Below are 20,070 nucleotides of genomic sequence, written 5' to 3'. Positions count from 1 at the left end.
ACAGTATGCTATGTGCAATCATACTTGCCAACCTTGAGACCTCAGAAATCGGGAGAATTTCAAAACCACACTACAGGAAAGGAGTAAGCAGAGGGTAGAGTTGTCGATTCTTGTTCTGTTTTCTGTGATATATTTTACTCACCCTCAGTTGCGCGCGCAATAGCGTGACGTTGTTGAACCAAACTCGGGGACGTGTGTCAATAGTGCAATTTCATAGATAATTCATGTATTTTTTCAGATTTTTTTTTTCTCAGTTAAAGTACACACGCATATGATTATACTAGCATCAAAATGTTGGTATACTTGGCAATTGCTATTTGTTTAATATTCAATGAATATGTGATGATGCTCAGTGAGGACATGCAAAAATGTGTGTTGTCTACTACAAAGACAACTAATTATTATAAAACAAAAACAAAATATATATATTTAGTTTTACATTGTAATGCAAAACACCCTGTTCCTTTAATTCATTGCTTTAACATATATTTGTGTAGTTTCCTTTCATATCAAATCTTTGAAGTAAGCATGGGGGACACAAAGGGCACCCGATTCAGTGAATCACCCTATTAAAGAGACGCGCTACCTTGGAAACCAAACAATGGTGTTGCAGCAGCTGTATTAAAGTCAGAGTGGAAACAGTACCGAGTAAATCTGATTATGTCAGAAATGCGGGAGAAATATGACCCCGGGAGGAAACCGGGAGAGGGCAATGAAATCCGCAGTCTCCCGCGAAAATCGGGAGGGTTGACAAGTGTGCAATGTGTTTAAAAGTGGCTATAAGGTGTGGAAACAACTTTGTAGACAGATGCAATACCAGAAAGTAAAACAACTTCACGTAATGGGGCACTTCACACTCAACAGAATACCTTTGAGCACCTACCTGTTCTCCTTTCCATGTCCTCTTTGTGTTCGCTGTCACATTGGGTTAGCTATGTTTGCTGTGCCAAGCAAGCCCACCACTCTTGTCGTCCTGCTGTTTTCACGTTTCATGTTCCTCTCAGAAAGATGTTTGATATCCTGAAAGTTTGTTTTTGACCAGGTAGGCCAGCATTCCTTCGTACAGGCAGAAAGCAAAAAATGCGTCTTCTCTGACAAGCTAGCAGCTAGCCATTTATCACGAAATACCACACAGCGTTAATTCGGCTGAATTATTTACGTTACTACAATGGCTTATGTTTATAATATAATATGCCTCTATTTGTGGGCCCCAAAGGTTAATGACTTTTACATATTTGATGTAGAAGATATTCTAAATGGTTCATGTTGACAAGTGTCTTCCAACTCCTGACAACTACAGTAAGTGGTAACAACAGCGCTTGGCTTATAGCTTATCAAATTGCAGCAGGGTCATGATCCTTTCGTTGCCATCTGGTCACGCATGTGCATTAATTGCTGTTTTCCCACGCTTCACCACAATACATTGCGGAAAGCTCATTAAAACGCCTTTTAAAACGTGTACATTCATCCACTGCTTTAAATTGTAGGATAGGACTGAGGTAATCTCTGTCAAATCACACTTTTATTTAACTCTGGCCTTAACACACAATGCACGAAAATTGAACATCATTTAACAACGCATGTTGAACTATTTGAAAAACTGCTGCAAAATGAAGTTTTCCTGGTTTGCGGATTATATTTTTATAAGAAATAGTGTTGAAAGAAAAGTCATTTTGTGCTTTCTTTTAACATCGACATGATTCAAATATTTTTGCAGAAAGCCCATCATATCAGCTGCTAACCTATCATTAGCTTTTTGCCTATCATTGATTTTACATTACAATATTTGACACATTTCAAAAATCATTACCACCACGTCACTGTCACAGCATTTTGATCATGTTTAAGTGTGCCCTGCAAACTGTGTTCATTGCGAAAAGCTTCTTGCTCCTTTTTTTCTTAATTAATGCTATTACCTTTGCTTTGCATTCACTTCCTTTATAGAAAATCCCCTTGATTTACAATCGGAAAGAATGTACATTTTGTGATATACAGTATATTCAGAATGAAAACTCATGCAGAGTGATTGTGTGATGCAGAAATAAAAAAAAAAATACACCAAATCCTTATTTAAACACTCTTTTATTTTACAATAATATGGTGTGGGACAGGTCATAAATTATTACATATTTTCAAACAAACAAACAGGCACATTAACTCCTTTTATTGTGGCTTATTGACCTATATTTTTTGTAAAATCTTGTTCTGTTTCCCTGTAGTTTTTTATTCAGAGTAAGCACTGCAATAATTACAACACCTTGCACAGTTGGAAAACCAAAACTACACATATCTTCAAGTCAACCAACATATAAACAGTACACCACCTTACAGGTTTTGGCGAATACAAATCTGTGTTCAGTGCATAATGTGCATGGCATGGGAGAAGATACATTCATCACCATCTCGTCGCTCAGTCCTCGTTGTCGGAACTGTCCACTGGGTCAGTGTTGTGGGTCAGCATGTAGTTGTCCATGTCGATGGAGGGGCAGTTGTGGATGGAGTAACGCAGGCGCTCAGCGAGGACGGCCTGGCTGGTGTACGGGGGGAGGCGGAACAGGAAGAAGCAGGTCTGCGCCGTGGGGAGGCCGTTTACAGGCTGAAGGAAAATAAAAGAGAAACAATATATATTGTTGGTACTTTAATATGTTTTACCTTATGATAGTTCTTTTGTATAATATTGGATAAGATATGAGGGCTTCAGGATTTTACTGACTTTGCAATTGCATGATCATTCACAGAATTTGGAATTGATCCTTTTAGATTCATAATTCTGCTTATAATAGAGACTTATTAAATTATTATTATGTTATTTATTTTAGAGTATCTGTACAAATCATCTGCGATCATTCTGTTAAAATAGATTTTGTGGACCGGGATATTTGTACAGCCAGATAATACTCTATTCAAAATGGTAATTTAACACATATTTAGCCTTTAACAAACATTGTGCTTCCTGCAATTTGTATATTATTCACCAGCCCATATTTCGATTTTGATCTATCCTATTAGATATCTTAAACTGATATCTATTTGGAATTTGTTTGCACGGTGAAAAGAATTTGAAATGAATTACCATTAACAGTGTATAGAGCAAAACTCAAATACACAGTGGGCCAACATTAAAAAATCAGTACTAGTCGAGGGCCGGACTGGTTCAATGTTTATTGCAAAACTTATTGAAATGAACTTATTGCACATATTAAACCTGGAACTAACAAAGCTTAAATTATTGCCTATACAAACAAGATTAAAAATTAAATAATCAGTTGCATTCATTTCTTATGGCTCTATCTGCAGCTTCTCCGGAGTCATTTCTTATGACTACATTTTTCCACAGGCCAACAACAGCATCAAAAAACAATTAAATCCACCACGGGCCGGCCTTGAGTTTGACATGTGTGGTATAGATTATCTATAGAATACACTATCTATACTATAAAAAAATAAGTTCAAAATAAAATCAGGTAAAGTGTGAGTACAACATGTATAAATTGTTCAGGGTTATTTTTTTGTGACCTCACCCTATCAACCTTGATGATCTGGAACTTCTGCGCGATATCAGCCGGGTTGGAAGGCAGCCTGGACCGGCCGGAGACGAAACGTAGGAAAAGCACTCGCTCCTCATTGGTGAACTCCTCCAAGCTCTGCCAGAACCAGCCAATGAGCTGGTGGCTCTCGGTGATGTCACGGTAACGCACCAGCTTCTTCAGCATCTCGACTGAGACCTCTGGCAGGCCACACACCAGCTGCTCCAGCTGCTGAGCTGTCAGCAGGGAGAGGAGGGGCACGGGGATGATGGTGGACATGCCCTCTCTGACTGCTGCCACCTGGACAACAGAACAACAGCGCTTTGATACTTCTGAGGCCAGATCAAGGGAACAACAGCAGCACAACAAACAGCCTGTGTAGTGAGCACTAATGGAAACTGGTGGCCACGGTGGGTGTTTAAAATGGGTGAGTTTCAGATACAGTGGAGGGAAATGCCCGCCAAAGTTTTTATTGCACAGTATTATATCGTTTTTTTCTCAAACTGTCTGACATGCTCTGTTTTAGCTTGTCTCTTTAAGCCCCTCTTCCAAAAATGATGGTGCCCCTTTGCAGCGGTAGTAATCAAGTAGTTGGTGAACATACTCAAATTGTAGAGGGATATTCTGTTCATGCATCCCACAAAAAAATAACTGACTGGGTTGCCTTTCACAGTTTGTGAATTTGTAGGCACTCCATATACCCAAATGTGTGTGTACAAGCACTGAAAAGTGTGTTTTTTCATGATATGTCCCCGTTAACACGTCTGTTCAATACATTTACAATATTGTCCAACATTTCAACCCTTTCTACCTGTGAATCCATCTCATGCAGCCTGTAGTCCATTGCTCTCTCAACATATTCAGTCCGGTTGGAGAAGGTCAGGGAGATGTTTTGACCTCCAGGAACGACAGGTACCAGCCTTCCATCTGCACTGTGGGCCATAAATGTGTCCAGTGGGATCATCTTTAGAGGTGAAAAGGGTAAGGGTGAATAAAGGTTAGTATAGAAAAAGGGCTTTAGGGAAAATAAATTGAAAAGGTTCTCTGCAACAAGACGATTTGTTTAACATCTCACCACATGGAAGTTATCCTCAGTGATTCCACTGTTTTCCAGGTGAAGGATGCCTTGGAGGGTGCGGTATGTGAGCAGATCCACCTCCTCCAGGTCCCCCCCTCCTAATGGCATGGAGCAGAGCTGTTTCCACACCCAAGGAGCCAGATGCAAGTCCAGAGGTTTCTTGGTGCGGATGGCTACAGCCATGAGGATTCCAAGGAAGCGAAACTGGACTATGTGATCCTCTGAGAGAGCGGCTGGGTTCAAGAAGAATCTGTGGGGGTTCACAGCCAATAACAGAAGTTAGGTTTGTTTTTGAAAATGTGATGTTTTTTCCTCTGTAAAGGTTACTTTGTGCGTTTGTGACTACCAAACAACTGTACCTGTCTGTGTTACTGCCCACATCAGCAAAGCTGTTGGGAGTACGAATCAGAAGATCCACCACACCAGCCTGCAACTCCTGGTGAAAACACATAGTTTGTGTCAATTTACAAAAAAGCACAGAATAATCCAGGCCGTTTCATCTCTGTTCAGACCTTGTGTTTTCTTCCTACCTGGCACATCTCAGTGATGGTGTCATCAAACACTCCTCCGGCATCGTCCGCTCCCTCTCCGACAAGTTTGACCTTCCAGGCTCGTGACGGCAGCCGCAGCTCCAGGGGATTCAGACTCACCACTTGCTTTGCGATCTGCACAAAGATGGGCTTGCTCGAACGCCCTCTGTGGGAGTGTAAGGGAGGAGACGTCAATCAAAGATAAAAAAAAAATATGTTCCACCAGTTCAAAACAGCCAGATTCTTTTTTTTTCTTTCGCCATTTTTTCCGATATTCGACATTCCGATTCTTTAGTACCAACTGTCTGAATATCATGCTCATCCTTACCTTGTGGAAATCCGTTTTACAGTGATCTGTGGCCCATATGTTTTGCCCTGGGTCATTGTCCTGCCAATGGAGCGTACTAGAGGCAAAGTGTTGACCTTGGGTGATAGAAGACCTCTGAGTTCACCTCTAATGATGGCTGTCGTCCCTGAACTATAGCGTGATGTGGACACCTGGATAGAGTGAAGGACAGGGAATAAAAAATGGCAAAGTGAAAGAGGCATTACAATGGCAGAAGGATGACCGGGTGCAAAAAAGACAAACAAGCGGCATCCGCAAGATTAAAAGCAATATTAAAAAGCAATATTAAAAGTGTATCCATGTTTACCGGCTTTTTGGTGTCCAGGTTGAGCAGCCTCCAGGACTTGTACATGAGGTCAGAAAAGTGGTAGAGTACCCTGAGGCGCATGCTGAGGACATGAGGGCTGCAGTCTTTGAGTGTGTTGTACTGGGGGGGGACTGACTGGGGAAGGCCTAGCTGGAAACTTCCAGAGGTACCTGGAGATGAAGGTGACAAATTAAGTCCCAGGTGTATTCCCCTTAGATCACAGCTGCCATGATAGAAGTGTATTTATAGTTACAGCAGGACTGATCGGTACCTGAGTTTTTCAGCGAGGTAGAGGGGGTGGTCCACGCTGCACTATGGCAGCGGCCGGCAGAGATCTGTCTTATGTTTTTCCCCTGGAGGCTCGTTATGAACGTGGGCTCCTTCACCAGGTTGCAGTGTCCAAGGCCAAGCTGGAACACACACATACGGCTATAACAGTGCTTCTGATGATCAATCTTCAGATGGTTGAAGGGTAACGTTTTTAATAGAGGATGTTGGTTGCATACCTGTCCCTCACTGTTGCAGCCCCAGGCATAGATGTCTCCAGTGGAGGAGAGGGCGAGCACATGTTCACAGCCCACAGCAATGTCTTCAATAAACAGTCCCTCCAGAGACGGCACCACCTGGGGGCATGATTTATTCTTCAGCATGGAGTCTGGTAGGCCGATCAGACGCTCTAAGAGAGGAACAGAGGGAAGCACATCCGACAGTCAGACACAATCACCTTATTCAAATCCCAATTAAAAACCCACCTGTTCAAATCTGCTTACTCACTGTAGTGCTCCCCATTATATGTTTCATTTGTGTCCACTTGACTGTCTCCTCCATGATTTCCTGTTTGTGTTTTTATCTTGTTCTGTTGCCTATTAGCTTTTATCTTATTTATTTTTTATTTAGTTTTTTTTTTTTAAATTGTACGGTGTCCTTGGGTGTCATGAAAGGCGCCTAAAAATATATATTCAATTATATATTCTGCAAAGACGGTTGTCAAATAAATGTAGTGAGGTCAGAAGTGTAGAAGTGGAAGCATAAAGTAGAATAGACATGGAAATAACCAGGTACATGTACCCCACCATGTCAACTTAAAAACAATATATTTTTTCCAACTCTAGTAAATTCATGTTTAATGACAGCAGTTGTAGTATGCTGTTTCTATTAGATACTCATACAATAACTACTTATATTTGAAACTTTTCAACCATTAAGACAAAAGTAAACGGAGACAGTACAGTAACAATATGTTCACAATAAAACATACCTTGTCCAAATGTGTAAACATGTCCATCACAGGCCAACGCCACAGAGAACTGCGTTCCACAGCAGACCCTCTTAATCCCCTTGTTGCACAGCTGCTCCACTTTCTGAAAAAAGCAACAGCAAAAAAAAGAAAATGCATCTAAAATACATGAAAGCACTGAATTTGTGTAAAATAAGTCAATAGATACCTAAAACAATGAATACAAAAGAGAGAATATTAAGCTTGACTTTGGTATTCCCCATAACCGGGAATCTAACATTATGCCCAGTGTTTTGCCTTTTGAAGATTCTTTAATGTTAGCGCTGCGTCACTGTTGTCACTCACCTGAGGGTAGTATTTGGCTGTCGAGGAACCTGTTCCCAGTTTGCCGTAATCCCCATCTCCAAACGCCCACACAACCATGCCATCAAGGGACAGCACCAGTGTGTGCTTAAGACCACATGACACCTTGGAAAGTGAACCGAGATAGTTTGTGGAGTTATATTTTAATATGTACATGACACTGTGCATACTGTGTCACCAAAGGAGTTTAAAACGCACATAGTTCATTTCTTACCTGTCCCACATGATATCCCTCAAGCGCAGCCACCCTCTCAGGCAGCATCTTGTTGGATGTTGACCTTTGACCCAGGCGACCAGATTCACCGCTGCCGAAGGTGAACAGTTTCCCATCTGCTGTTACCACGGCCGAGTGCCGGAAACCACAAGCAAGCTGGGAAGGGAAAGTAAAGCCAGTTGCATTCATTTATCACTTGCTCTTTTAGAACGCTGTCCTGTACCATAGAAGAGTACGGAGCATTGTATCTTTACCTGAACGACCTCTTCTCCTTGTAAGGCCTCTATCTGTTTGGGTCTCCTCTGCCTTTCACTGTTACCGTGGCCCAGCTTCCCAAAATCTCCATCGCCCCAACTGAACACCTCCCCGGTCTCAGTCAGGGCCATGGAGTGTCCGTCAGATCCACAGGACGTCACCAGCTGAGTCACCACGTACCCTGCACACAGAGCGAAAGTCAGTAAAGCTCAACAAAACACAATACGTGAGGAAAGTGGAAGCTAACTTTCTGTTGTGGTTAATCAACATTGTTGGAGGCAAGAATGACACTATCTAAAAGTAGAACAACCCTGACTTGTACCTTGGAAAGCAGAGATGATAGTGGGGATGTAGAGGTCATCAGAATTCCCCTGGCCCAGTCTGCCATATTGTCCTTCTCCTACAGCCAGGACCGTCCCATTGGACTGGACCAGGAAGGAACAGTTCTGTCCACACACGACCTGAAGGACGATGAAAAAACACCCAAGGGAGAGAGAAATGAGACGACAGTAGAATGAAGGGCAGAGTCAGTGTCCTGGGTGAAAGAGTTGTTACCTGTTGTGTCTGTAGAAGAGAGGGAGCTAGAGTGGGCATCATCAGGTTGGTTCCGATTCCTGCCAGCTGTCCGTAACGTCCGTTCCCCCACAAGTACACCTCACTCTTCCCCCCCAGCTGCCAATCCTGAGAAACAAACCGTATTACACTCTGCAGCTCGAAGAACATCTCATTGTGTACACAGACGGCGAATTAAAGAGACATGTTATCATCATTTTCTTTTGTTTTCTAGATGGCTTGGCTGTTACCTCTGGTCTGGTGGTGGCCCATGACATCAGCTGTTCATCCATCCTGAAGCTCCACTTACTATTGTCCTAAAAGATAGAGAAGTCTCTCAATACATGCCTAACATATTTGAAACGTGTGTTTAATGTGGCTAATTTAGATTCCTGCAACACATCAAACCTTTCATAAACTGCTAATTCCAAACACAAGGAGGAGAAGAACAATCTCACTTACTTGTCCCTTGCGGAGTATTTAGAGTCGAGGTGGTTGCAAAGATAACAAAACTGGGACTTATTCATCTCTTATCATGCCTAAATTAAATGGATCATCATAGCAGCGATGAAATTCAATCCAGTTTTAAGCCGCAACAAAGGCCAAAATGTGGCCTGCAACGGAACCAGTGCCCCTTCTCATTTCATCAAATCCCCCTCCTCGACTCCTCGACTCCTCGGTCTTCCGGTAGTGACTCGGAAATGAATTTCAGCGCGCCATGTTGAAGGACATCTCATTTCTCTAAATGCACTTCGAGGACCGAGGATCGAGCGTCGAGGAGGCTCTCTGGAGGACCTATAACCGAGGATACACTGATGGGTCCTCCACGGCTCCTTCGCGGCTCCTTCGCGGATGCATTTCCGGGAACAGAGATGTTTCAAAGAGTCGAGACGCACGGCCGGACTTATCTCAGCCAATGACAGCTCTGCATGCATCCCCTGGATATTATTGTATTAACTGCTCTCATCGCAACGCGATGTTTACAGAGAGAACAGCTGTGAGGTCCGTGCAGAAAGCAGAGCAGTGTCTAGAATGTATATCACTCAGTATAACAGGCCTACTCTCTTCATTTGCTATAGTTGAGTAGATATCTACAAACAAAGAGTCCATATTTTTCTAAAACCATTTAGTGCTTCACATAAGAAAATACACAACGGCTGTAGCCTGATTATATGCTTTAGGAGCTGTAGGTGTGTGTGGTACAGTGTGTTGTACAGTGTGTAGGTGTGTGTGTGTGGTACAGTGTGTAGGTGTGTGTGTTGTACAGTGTGTGTGTGTGTGTATGTGTGTGTGTGTTGTACAGTGCGTAGATGCAGCGGACAGACAGGTCTCAGTTGGTTTGGTGTCCTCTGCTTACCTTTAATACTTGCAAATAAAACTTTTGGCCTGTAATTTATTTCCCTCATTGTAGCGAGAGAGAGGGGGGGGGGTATATATCCAGTCTCTGATAGTGTTACGTTATTAGAGAGTGCTCCGTTTGATTCTGAAATGGTATATATTTATATATGCGTGTGTGTGTGTGTGTGTGTGTGTGTGTGTCCGCATCTGTAGCCTGTTATTGTCTCATTATACCGCACTGTGAATGAATCAAAGTAAATATATAAGTCGTCATGAACACATCTGTCCATCAGACAGAGGCTGCTGTGCCTCTTGTCATCATTAATGGACGTCTCTTTAAAATGGCCGCTCAGAGGAGAGGAGTTCTCATTTCTCTAACCGCCTGCTGCTTCCCCTCCTCTCTCCTCGGCTCCCCTCCTCGACTCCTCCGCTCGCATCTCCTGCGGGCGGGACTAAGTATCGAGGATAGGAGTCGAGGAGGGGAGTTAGAGAAATGAGAAAGGGCCCAGGTAATGCTTGTTTTTTAGCCAAGCAGGTTAAAGAAGGTGCCTTTGTTTCTTGGTTTTAGCTGGTAGCCCAAAAGTGGCTGGTTAAGAGCAGAGTGAAGTCAACATGCAATGACATTCATAGAAAAGTAAATATAACAAAGGTTTTTTTTTGTAATTGTGAATCCCATATTGAGGATACAATCATACATTAGCACAAATCCCCCCACATACTTAAACTTGGCTGACATAACAACAGCACAAAGACAATTGTCACTACTTACTAGTGCCGTGGTGAACTCAGGGGCATCCACCTCCTGCACCTCCGAAAGACTGAAGGATTCTGGGAAGGCCGTACCGCTGGCAATCGCCTCAGCGCTGCGGACAGTAGTGGCGTAAGTGGCGAGCCAGCTCCACTCCGATGGGCAGGAGTGGGCATCAGGACTGCTGTGGTGTGGAGGGCGAGGGTACCGGCACAGATGTTTCTCTAAAGACAATCCCACCGTCAGGGAGGCCAGGCTCTGCAGGAAGGCACTGTGGACGAGCTGATCACCCGCCGCCACGTGCGTCTGCATTAAGAGAGGACATTATTTTCAGCTCAGGCCCACAAAACAACCAATAATGAAACTTCGAAGTGCAGTTACAGTAACGACCTTCTCATAATTGTACTGTGCCTGCAACAGCAAGGGCAGCCTCTCCAGGAAGACGGCGAAACAAGGGGCCGAGTTTAGACCCAGGACGTTCTGGCTTCTGAGGACCATACGACAGGAAGCTAGCACGTGATTCTGACTGATCCAGTCAGGGGTGCAGCAGATCAGCAACACATCCTGGAAAATAGACAATGACAACCGAACTGTAAAGCAATACAGGCAAGTCCAATTGTTTTATCTACCAAAATGTGGGTACTTTTTTTATCTGCTCTTATGAAATACAACTTGGAATTTGGGGAAGTTAGATGAGAAGAGCGATTCCATGTTAAATATGAAGGTAAAACCATGAGACAGTTAGTTATATTAGCATAGAAACATGAAACAAGCCTTTGAAATGATGTTATGAGTGATTCAAATTACCTTTGACCTCCCAAAGCAAGCGGCCACACCCAAGTTTGGTATCCAGGTAGTACTGACTACCGAACCCAGACCTGTAACCGTCTGCAAGACTGCACCATCCTGCAAGATGCAAAGAGAAGCAAAAGGGTTAAAACTCTAAATTAGATCTCTTACCGTTTCTTAAAAAATAATTTTACGAAACAAAAAGTTTAATTGTCATTAAATCTAAGTGATATTTGCACTGGCTTCAAGTAGAGCAGGTGGTACAGTATATGTTGTTTTCTGACCTGTAAAGACCAGATGTTGAGCAGTCCCCCTATGCCTCCAGAAACCAGAGCCAGTCCACTTGAGCAAAATGAAAGGGACTTCACTGCTGTGATGTGGCCATGCAGCACGAACACACTCTTTGCACTCTCCTGCTATAAGAAGAAACAGAACTGGATGATGTCATGAGCTAATTCAAGACAAACTGGCCATACAATGCTGAAACAAATTTGACAACAGAAATGTAAGGATTCTTTTGTAAAACAAGGGCTGCAAGAAGGAGCTTCAGATGCAGACTGACCTTTTCTGACCCTGTGCTTTTCTCCTGGCCCTGGGAGCCGTTCAATATGTTGGGCAAAGATACAAAAGTGCCCCCCTGTGGCAGAGTCCAGACATGCACAGAGCCATTCTGACAGCCTCTGAAGAAACATGGAGAGATCAATAAGAATATGCAGCAAAGATACATGAATACATTGAATATTATTCTTCATTCATGTTAGATTATAATCATCCTACAATTACATTTTCACTTATTAATTATATTTATTTGTACTTCAGCAATAGTGGTTATTTAAACTCACGCAGCCACCATGAGTCTGGGGTCAGGGGCTCTGCCAGCGACTGGGCACCACTCTGCGATGTTAACAGTGCTGCTGTGAGTGAGGGAGTGGAGGGTCACCCAGGAGCCTCCGGAGCGTCCCAATATCTTCACTACCTCTGACCTCCCCAAGCAGAGCAGCAAGTGTCCTGTGGGGTCCCATTTCAGAGAACTTATACCGTCCTGTAAGTTGGAGGGGCAATGAGAGGTCAATGAGAGGTCAATTAGAGGTCAATTAGAGGAAATAGTGTGGGAAATGTCTTGACTGACAATTGGTTACGACTTTAGCAAACAAACCTGGAAGACTGAGAGAACTACAGGCTGCTCGTTCTCATACACCTCAGTTGTGGCCAAAAGGATCTTTCCACTGGGGTAGCCCACTGCAAAAGGCTTGTCCTCGCTGTGCCAGGCCACACACTGGGGAGCTGAGAGAGATTAGAGCACAAGATCAATCCCTTTAATTTAATTTGTTTGACTTTCTGAAAAAATACACTTTTTGCCAAGTTGGATGAAAAGATCAATACCACTCTCTTGTGTTTACACCAGATATTGATTTACAACAAGCAGGTAGATCGCTTAGTTGAGCATACGGACAAAGACAGAGTGAAAGCAGAGGGCAACACTTTGCTCTGCCAAAATCCCCCCAAAGAAATCTAAGGGGAAAAAAAGTCTCAAGAAAGAATAAATAGTTGAATGTAAATCTTGTAAACAGCAACGTGAGTTTTTTACATTTCTGTTTGTGTGCATATTAAAATATTAGTTAGTAAGAAAGCATAAGACTTGCTAGTAGTTTCCCTTTTTCACATTTGCATTCAGATTGTGTGCGAAACTGAGCTAATCATCAGTTGGCCTGAGCTTCATATGTACTGTATGGACATGAGAGTGGTACCAATTGTCTAATTTCTTTAAGTGATAACAGTGTGTGCATTGTAGGAGTCTCCTCACCCTCTTCCATGTGGCAGTGGGTGAGTTCAGTGCTCTTTACATTGAGGTCCAGCTGCTGCATTGTGACCTGCAGCCAACAGAGGGAGCCATCCAGCCGGCCCACCAGCAGGCTCTCAGCAGGTCTGTTCTTACAGGCTGCCGGCTGCTCCAGAACCCACAAGCTGAAGGCCTGGGCCCAGCAGAGCACTGTGATCCGGGACATCTGCGCCTCCACATGACAGTGGGATCCTGTAATGTAACAGAAAAATGACATTTGGAAATGTTTACCATTAGTGATGAGCAGTGGCGAACCGTGTCTATCACAACTGGACCTTCTGTAGACTAGTCACACACACACCCCCCCCCCCCCTCCCTCCGCGGCATTATTATAATATCCGTCTTTTCACTGAATTGTCGTCTTGAAAAGGGTACTCGCAACAATTCCACAACAACTTCTTCTTCACCTGTTGCACTTGCCATTTCAACGTTAAAAACAATAAAACGGCATGAATTGCTTCGTCACTTTCATCTAGATCCTCTGTCTCGAGCCAGTTAACTAGCGGGCCTTCTAGAATACCCTGGAACCGAGGGAAACTGAAAGAATACACCCATTGGCTACAAGTCAATATATGATTGGTTGATCAAACTGTCAGTCCAAACGTACGCTCTCATTCAGTGCAACGGCCAGGGCCTTCGCTCAAGGATGTAGAATACCTTGTTGAAGCATATTCGACCCAGAGATCCAGAACAAGATCTGATTGGTTGCTTTCTTTTCTAACACAAAACCACTGAAATGCGTAGTGCATGGTCCGAGAAGGACAAACAAATCAACGTAACACTAATATTACAGATCAACAACACAGATAAGATTCTCATTTATTCATTTTATATACATTTTATTTATATAATTAAATCGATTTTTTTTTTTATCTGAGTGTTCCAGGGTATTCTCTGAATACCTTGAAGGCCCTGACGGTTCGCCACTAGTGATGAGGGAGGCAGAAATTCAAGGCTATACAAAAGCAACCAAAAACAGATGTACCTCTTATGTTCATGATGTTGATGTGTTTGTTCTCTGGGGCGGCCAGAAAGTTCCCCCCTGTGCTCCAGTACACAGGAGACATGAGACTACATCTAGCGGCCCTCTCACTGCTCGATCTGTCCGCCTTACTGGAGAAAGAAAGTCACAGGAACAAATATTTAGAACTATAAGTAACCCAAGTTCTTTGACAGGATGCACATTTTCTGTAATATCTTCCTAGGTAAATCGTTTTTTGTATTAGCACTAAGTAAATGTACCGGTTTAAGTTTCAACCTAAAAGATGGTACAACGTCAGTTATATTGGAAATATTTGACCTAAAATGAAATGTGTATTTCTCTAATTGAAACCCATTTCCAATCTGAAGCTAAATCTTTTACAGATTTTGACACACTCTAATTGTGTAGCTGTTAACCATCAGTTCAATCTCTGTTATTACGTAAATACACTCCTCATTGGTTTTCAGTGTGTAAATCTAAATGTTCAATTATCAGTAGAAATTAAAGATACAGCTACAAAAAAAAAATGGTGAATTTGATTGTATATGTTGCTAAAATGAAAAAAACACATCCAAAAAAAAGTCAAGGTTTGCCGTTTCATCTTCCATCAAAGTGTATATTTTCAGATATAAACTATAGCCAAGCACGAAACCCAATACTAACAGTACATTTCATTTTGAAAGTGTTAATATGGATATTCCTTTAAAACAAGACAGAAACTGTATCCAAAAACATTACAGAATCAGCACCTGGTGATGCAGGAGAAGGTGGTCTGCAGCTCCACAGTGTTCTGGCTCAGGCTCCACAGCTGCACCACCTTGTCCTGAGAGCAGGTAGCCAGCAAGCTCTGGTCACTGTTCCAGGAACAGCTGGTCACCTGAGGGGAACAGACATAATGGAAAGCTTCTTTTCAATTCTGCTCACATGATAGGTTCTGAAAACAAACAGTACTGAAATGTGCCACGTTCTCCCCAGGTCCAAGGATACTTCTTTGTTTCCAAAAGACTAACTGAAAGAAAAATCCCTGTCTTGGTGGATGTTTTAAGGACCTTAATCCTCAAGCCCCGCCCACTTAATGATCTGCACATCAATGGGGAAGCTATGATAAAATTCTTCATGTTGTCAAGCTTTAATGCAAATGATTGGATTGCTCTTTTTTGAGTATCTACTGTATAAGCTTTTACGTTTACGTGGATGGAGGATGGGCTTTGCATTTGATTTTTCTAATCTGTCTCTCATCCAAAGGCAACAGCGTGGGTCAATACAAAATGTATAACAAAAACACTACATATCCCGTTTTTAAATAATCGAAGGAAGCAGATTTTTATAGCGTCCCTCACCTTGTTGTAATGTCCTTCAAGCCTCTTGAGAGGACTTTTGCGTAAGTCACCAGCCAGGTCGCTGTATGTTTGCGTCCGATTAGGACCGTCCCTGCCTGTGGCGGCCAGAGCCTGCACCAGCTGCTGAGCGGCCCACTGGCGGTGTTTACTGGTCAGCCGCGCAGAGAGGACACAGGCTGCCAGCGCATTAGCCAGCTCCAGAGGGCCCACTCTGGTCAGGAGGGGTAAAGGGGAAGGAGGCAAGGACGAAGAAGACACCCCTTGGCTCCCTGTATCTAGGCCACCTAAGCAGAGCAGAGCTACCATGAAATAACAACATCACAAGTTTCTAACACTGTGTGGAGGAAATTCTTAAGAGAAACTGATACATGATTAATGGACAAAGTTTGTCTTTCGTTATATTTAATAAAGTAATAAAGAAAGTCAATATACAAGTGAAATCGATCTCACATGCAGGAACAGAGCAACTTCATCCTTAGAGGAAAAAATAAGTTCTGCACCCCGAACACAGGTAGCAGTCCCACTTCAAGTATATATATATATATATATATATATATATATATATATATATGAAAGGAAACAGCCCACTGGTCCTACACCCCATCATTAAACCATAAAACCCCTTTGTCCCCCTTTTACACTTCCTTTTGCCCTCCTGAAATGTAAATCCTTTACATATGTCTCTGTTAAACACATACAAGACTAAAAATACAATTTAACAGTGTAAAAGGCAATCAGAGTACAAGACTATATGTTTTAAATGATTATATGATCATTTGACACGACGACACACTGAAATAAAGAAATGTTTACTTTCTCTCACCATTAGCCTCATGTTCTGTCTTATCTGAGCTGTGGCAGTGAACACCCTTTTCAGTGAGCAGGGACACCAGGTTTTGTGTGACCAGGAACGTGGGGGGCGTCTGCTCGATGTAGTCCTTCTGCGGCTGGGAGGCCTGCGATGCAACTGTCAGGCAGGTGCTCAGACAGCTCCTCTGCTGCGGGTCGCTGATGGCCCCGATGTTCACCCCTGTAGCCGCTGCCATTAGTTCCTACAGGCAGGAACATTTACAAATGTACACGTTTGTAAGCAAATTGAATTGTTAAAAAAAATCCTATACCACATAGAATATATTATGTTATCAGGGATGATATTTTCACCATTTAAATTTGGAAGAAATTAATCATTTAACAAATATATTATTTATTCAGATTGTGATTCGTTTACTGACCTAATGTTACTCCTATAAAAGTTTCATTAAATACATCGCCTGATTCATATAAAAGCAATAAGATATCCAAGCAGATTTTCAATAAACTAATTGGTCCAGCCCAGAAGTCAACACTATTATAGTGAAAACTGTAATTATATTTAGACTGTTATATAAAAGTTATCCAGTAGAAAAAAGGAAGTTTAATTGATGTACTAAAACATGATATCGTTTTAGACTAATGTGTCACTTAGTCAAACATAATTGATATGGTGATATAGTATATTGTGATGTTTGTGTTTTTCACATATCCCAGACATAGTGCAGTTATTGTCATATGCTGTTTTTTTAATTAATTGATAACTGACCTGAGTGCATATCTCCACCAGCTGCCTGTAAGCAGTAGGGCTGTGGGACACCACACTGCCGATGGCGGAGGTCAGGAAGCTGAGGCAGGTGGAGTTGTTGCGCTCTGTCGCCGGCCCCTTCACACCTGACTGTCTGTCCACACAGGTGTGAGCCCTGCCCCCTGCTGCCAGAGTCATCAAACGCACCAGGATCCGGATATCTGCCAGACCCAGGGACTCCAGTCCGTTAGAATGGCTGCACACTGACGCACTGGAGAGGAAGAAAAGAAGACTCTAGAAATCACAGCTCCAAAAAGAACGTCATAAATGCTGTATATTCTTGTTGAAACATACCTTGAAGCAGTCTGAGACAGTGCTCTCATCACCATGCTGTAAGCTAGCAGAATCTGGGCTGTGGATGTGACTCTTCTTAAAGCTTTTAGTCTATCATGAGAGTCCCTCAGAGACACTGCCTGCTGCCCGAGGCTCAGAGAGGTCTTCTGTTCAACAAGGGCATTCCCTGGGGAGGAAAAACACATTATCAAAACATGAATCAATGGACAAATCCCTGATACATGTTGCTTAACTCACAGTTGTACACACCATCTTGTGTGGGCATGCAAAACAGTCAAAATACTGGATCAACTTCAAGAACACCATGTTTACTTTTGAGGCCCAGCTATGATAAACGTGTGGTGAGTCACTACGCAGCAGTGAGTTTGGCTGGTTCTCCTGCTGCCAACAAGCACAGAGGGAATGTGGGTGTGTGTTACAAGTGGGGATACATCTTTCACGGGAGATAAAGTGACGAAAAATGCACTACCACATAAACAAGAATACAGTAAGCAACTTCATAGAGGTGTGCTGACAACAGAATGTGTAATTGTGGCTGGTTGGTTTTGTCACACTGTCCTAGACTCATGGTAAGACAAGCAGAAAACAAGACTGGAAAATCATGCAGAGACAATGTCTAGTGCTCTAAAAGTGTGGATTCGTTTCCATATTTTGAACTTTGTGTTGCAGAAAATATTTTTTTTCCATCATATTACGCATTCTGTTCTTCAGACATGTTTACAATTTCTCTCTAATAATCAAAATAACATAATTTTTTTACATAAAAACCGATCAACTTGCACTCTCGTTTGCATAGACCCGATCGGCTTGTAAGGGTTATTTTGGCAAAACTTCAAGACTTTGGCCTTCCTATACTATTACCAAGACATTATACCTTTCGGAGCTCCGGCTTTTGTAGGGTCAGTTGAGCTGTACACGAGGGCCCCGAGTGGATCCGGCTCAGTGAAGGTAATGGGGTCTGGTACCAGCTTCTTCTCGGTCAGTCCCAGGGGACGCAGCAGAAGCCCAAAGTCCTCCTGTCCCGTCAGCTTGTCTGGGTCACACTCGTCTTGGTGGCTCATTTCCCAATCATCTGTTCAGACAGAAGCACCAGCCATTTGATACAATTACATTTGGTTCTGTTGTACAGCTGTCATTTCAGAGTGAAAGTGCCTCCCGTACCATCTGAAGTGCTGTCCATTTGACCAATCAAATCTGATGTCAGACCTTTAATCCTGAAGGAAGACAACAACAATAAATAACAGGCTTCCAAGCAGCTTACTTTCACCAACCAAACATGATACCAATAAACAGTCTCGTGGCCCCCTTATTGATTGCCATGTGTTGTATGGATCCATATTTTTCCTTTATTACTATACCTTTCATATTTAGAATTTGGGTCGTTTAAGTTTGCAGCCAGATACTTCTCCCTGCAGGAGCTGCAGAGGAGGTAGAAGGGGAAGTTGGATCCGCACTCCCCTTTGAACCAGACATCCACGTAGGCCCCGGTGCTGTCGTATCCTTTACGCGCCGCACTCTGACCGCAGCCCGGGTGACGCCGCTTTATGTGGTTGTTGAACTGCAGGGTGAGGGTGTTGCACAGTTCACACTTCACCATCTGACTGTGTTCCTCTCCGGCCTAAAACGAGGGCGACAAGATGTAACATGATTTATTATTAGAGGAAAGTAACATCATGTTTGTATGGAGGGAGAGGAGACTGTTTTAATCTGCTTACGTATTTTGTCTCATGTCACATGTTTTATGTATATTATGTGCTAAATCTCTTTTCATTGCAGTTTATCACATTTTCCTTTTCTTTATTCCACAAAGCAAGGTGTTCAAAAATGTTGGGTATATTTCAAGATTTATTAAAAAAAAATGTAAATCACTTCTTGCATGATAAAAGTAATTGTAGATTGTATTGTGTTTTGCTTATGTGTGTTTATGTCACCTCCACTATCTGCAGTGTGTCCCTCTCCAAGCTGAAGAAAGACGGGGTCAGCAGGTCCTCATAAGTTTCCTCATGGTAAGGGTCGTCCATGTATCCCAGCTCTGACTCCTCCGCGGCGTAGGGATGAAACTCCACCTGCTCTGGCCAATCACTGACGGAGGTGTGCTGCTGGTACAGCTGCGGGAGGGGGTTGGGCGATGGCAAGTCTGAGAAGATGGTGTTTGCTTCAAATGAAAACGAACAACAATGTAGGTTAAGGATTTATTAAGAGTCAAGACGCAGGCTGATCACATTCACACTATTACAATCATGTAAGGGAAGCTTTAAAGGTCTCCTATTATGCAATTTTTAGGCATATATTATGGGTATATAAAAAACATGTCTATGATAAGTTTTGCTCAAAATACGAAACAGATCATGCATTTTAGATATCCTTTATATCCCTCTATCCCAGCCCTGTTAGAGAACTGCAGGTTTGGGGTCCTTAGCTTGAAAAATAAATAGAAAGGGGGCGGGGCTAATGCCTGCTCAGAATTGTACCGGAGATTCAGCTAAATGCTGCCGTGATGAAACGCCATATCATGTTCCAAACCACATCAAGGATTATTTCTGAAACAGTATGGGGCTCAAATGCTTTTTCTCTTGCCGGTTATACCACAAGGTGAGTTCCTTTCTTTATTTCTTGCTTCTTTACACATACTCTCTCCAGTACAGGTTAGCTCTGAGTGTTAGCGATGCTTGCTAATGTAAACACAGACCATTATTACATCCAAAACACGTC

General features: G+C 42.7%; 1 protein-coding gene across 6 annotated transcripts in view; it reads right to left on the bottom strand.

The window, feature by feature from the left end:
- Window positions 1-2,065: 2,065 nt before the first annotated feature.
- The window catches only part of LOC117456480 (probable E3 ubiquitin-protein ligase HERC1), a 45,921-nt gene continuing 27,916 nt past the window's right edge, over window positions 2,066-20,070 (bottom strand). For 5 of the 6 annotated variants that reach the window (XM_034096388.1, XM_034096383.1, XM_034096387.1 and 2 more), the window contains exons 46-80: window positions 19,290-19,513; window positions 18,717-18,976; window positions 18,520-18,572; window positions 18,233-18,430; window positions 17,359-17,524; window positions 17,026-17,275; window positions 16,270-16,498; window positions 15,447-15,730; window positions 14,856-14,983; window positions 14,110-14,237; window positions 13,089-13,316; window positions 12,441-12,568; window positions 12,127-12,326; window positions 11,847-11,964; window positions 11,569-11,700; window positions 11,303-11,401; window positions 10,886-11,059; window positions 10,517-10,801; window positions 8,661-8,726; window positions 8,413-8,538; window positions 8,180-8,318; window positions 7,857-8,038; window positions 7,603-7,758; window positions 7,371-7,493; window positions 7,047-7,149; window positions 6,295-6,464; window positions 6,060-6,198; window positions 5,789-5,958; window positions 5,464-5,633; window positions 5,136-5,301; window positions 4,965-5,041; window positions 4,603-4,855; window positions 4,339-4,491; window positions 3,522-3,827; window positions 2,066-2,596 (exon numbers count right to left, since the gene is read on the bottom strand). In XM_034096388.1, the coding sequence (XP_033952279.1) occupies window positions 2,411-2,596; window positions 3,522-3,827; window positions 4,339-4,491; window positions 4,603-4,855; window positions 4,965-5,041; window positions 5,136-5,301; window positions 5,464-5,633; window positions 5,789-5,958; window positions 6,060-6,198; window positions 6,295-6,464; window positions 7,047-7,149; window positions 7,371-7,493; window positions 7,603-7,758; window positions 7,857-8,038; window positions 8,180-8,318; window positions 8,413-8,538; window positions 8,661-8,726; window positions 10,517-10,801; window positions 10,886-11,059; window positions 11,303-11,401; window positions 11,569-11,700; window positions 11,847-11,964; window positions 12,127-12,326; window positions 12,441-12,568; window positions 13,089-13,316; window positions 14,110-14,237; window positions 14,856-14,983; window positions 15,447-15,730; window positions 16,270-16,498; window positions 17,026-17,275; window positions 17,359-17,524; window positions 18,233-18,430; window positions 18,520-18,572; window positions 18,717-18,976; window positions 19,290-19,513 (5,969 nt within the window). In that variant the 3' untranslated portion in view covers window positions 2,066-2,410. The remainder of the gene's footprint in view (window positions 2,597-3,521; window positions 3,828-4,338; window positions 4,492-4,602; window positions 4,856-4,964; window positions 5,042-5,135; window positions 5,302-5,463; window positions 5,634-5,788; window positions 5,959-6,059; window positions 6,199-6,294; window positions 6,465-7,046; window positions 7,150-7,370; window positions 7,494-7,602; window positions 7,759-7,856; window positions 8,039-8,179; window positions 8,319-8,412; window positions 8,539-8,660; window positions 8,727-10,516; window positions 10,802-10,885; window positions 11,060-11,302; window positions 11,402-11,568; window positions 11,701-11,846; window positions 11,965-12,126; window positions 12,327-12,440; window positions 12,569-13,088; window positions 13,317-14,109; window positions 14,238-14,855; window positions 14,984-15,446; window positions 15,731-16,269; window positions 16,499-17,025; window positions 17,276-17,358; window positions 17,525-18,232; window positions 18,431-18,519; window positions 18,573-18,716; window positions 18,977-19,289; window positions 19,514-20,070) is intronic. The other variant, XM_034096385.1, reaches the window with a different exon arrangement.

Source organism: Pseudochaenichthys georgianus, chromosome 12 (genome assembly GCF_902827115.2).
Source record: "Pseudochaenichthys georgianus chromosome 12, fPseGeo1.2, whole genome shotgun sequence".
In the NCBI taxonomy this organism is placed as follows: domain Eukaryota; kingdom Metazoa; phylum Chordata; class Actinopteri; order Perciformes; family Channichthyidae; genus Pseudochaenichthys; species Pseudochaenichthys georgianus.
Note: the sequence above shows the minus strand (reverse complement) of the source record. Positions and strands in the feature narration are given on the sequence as shown.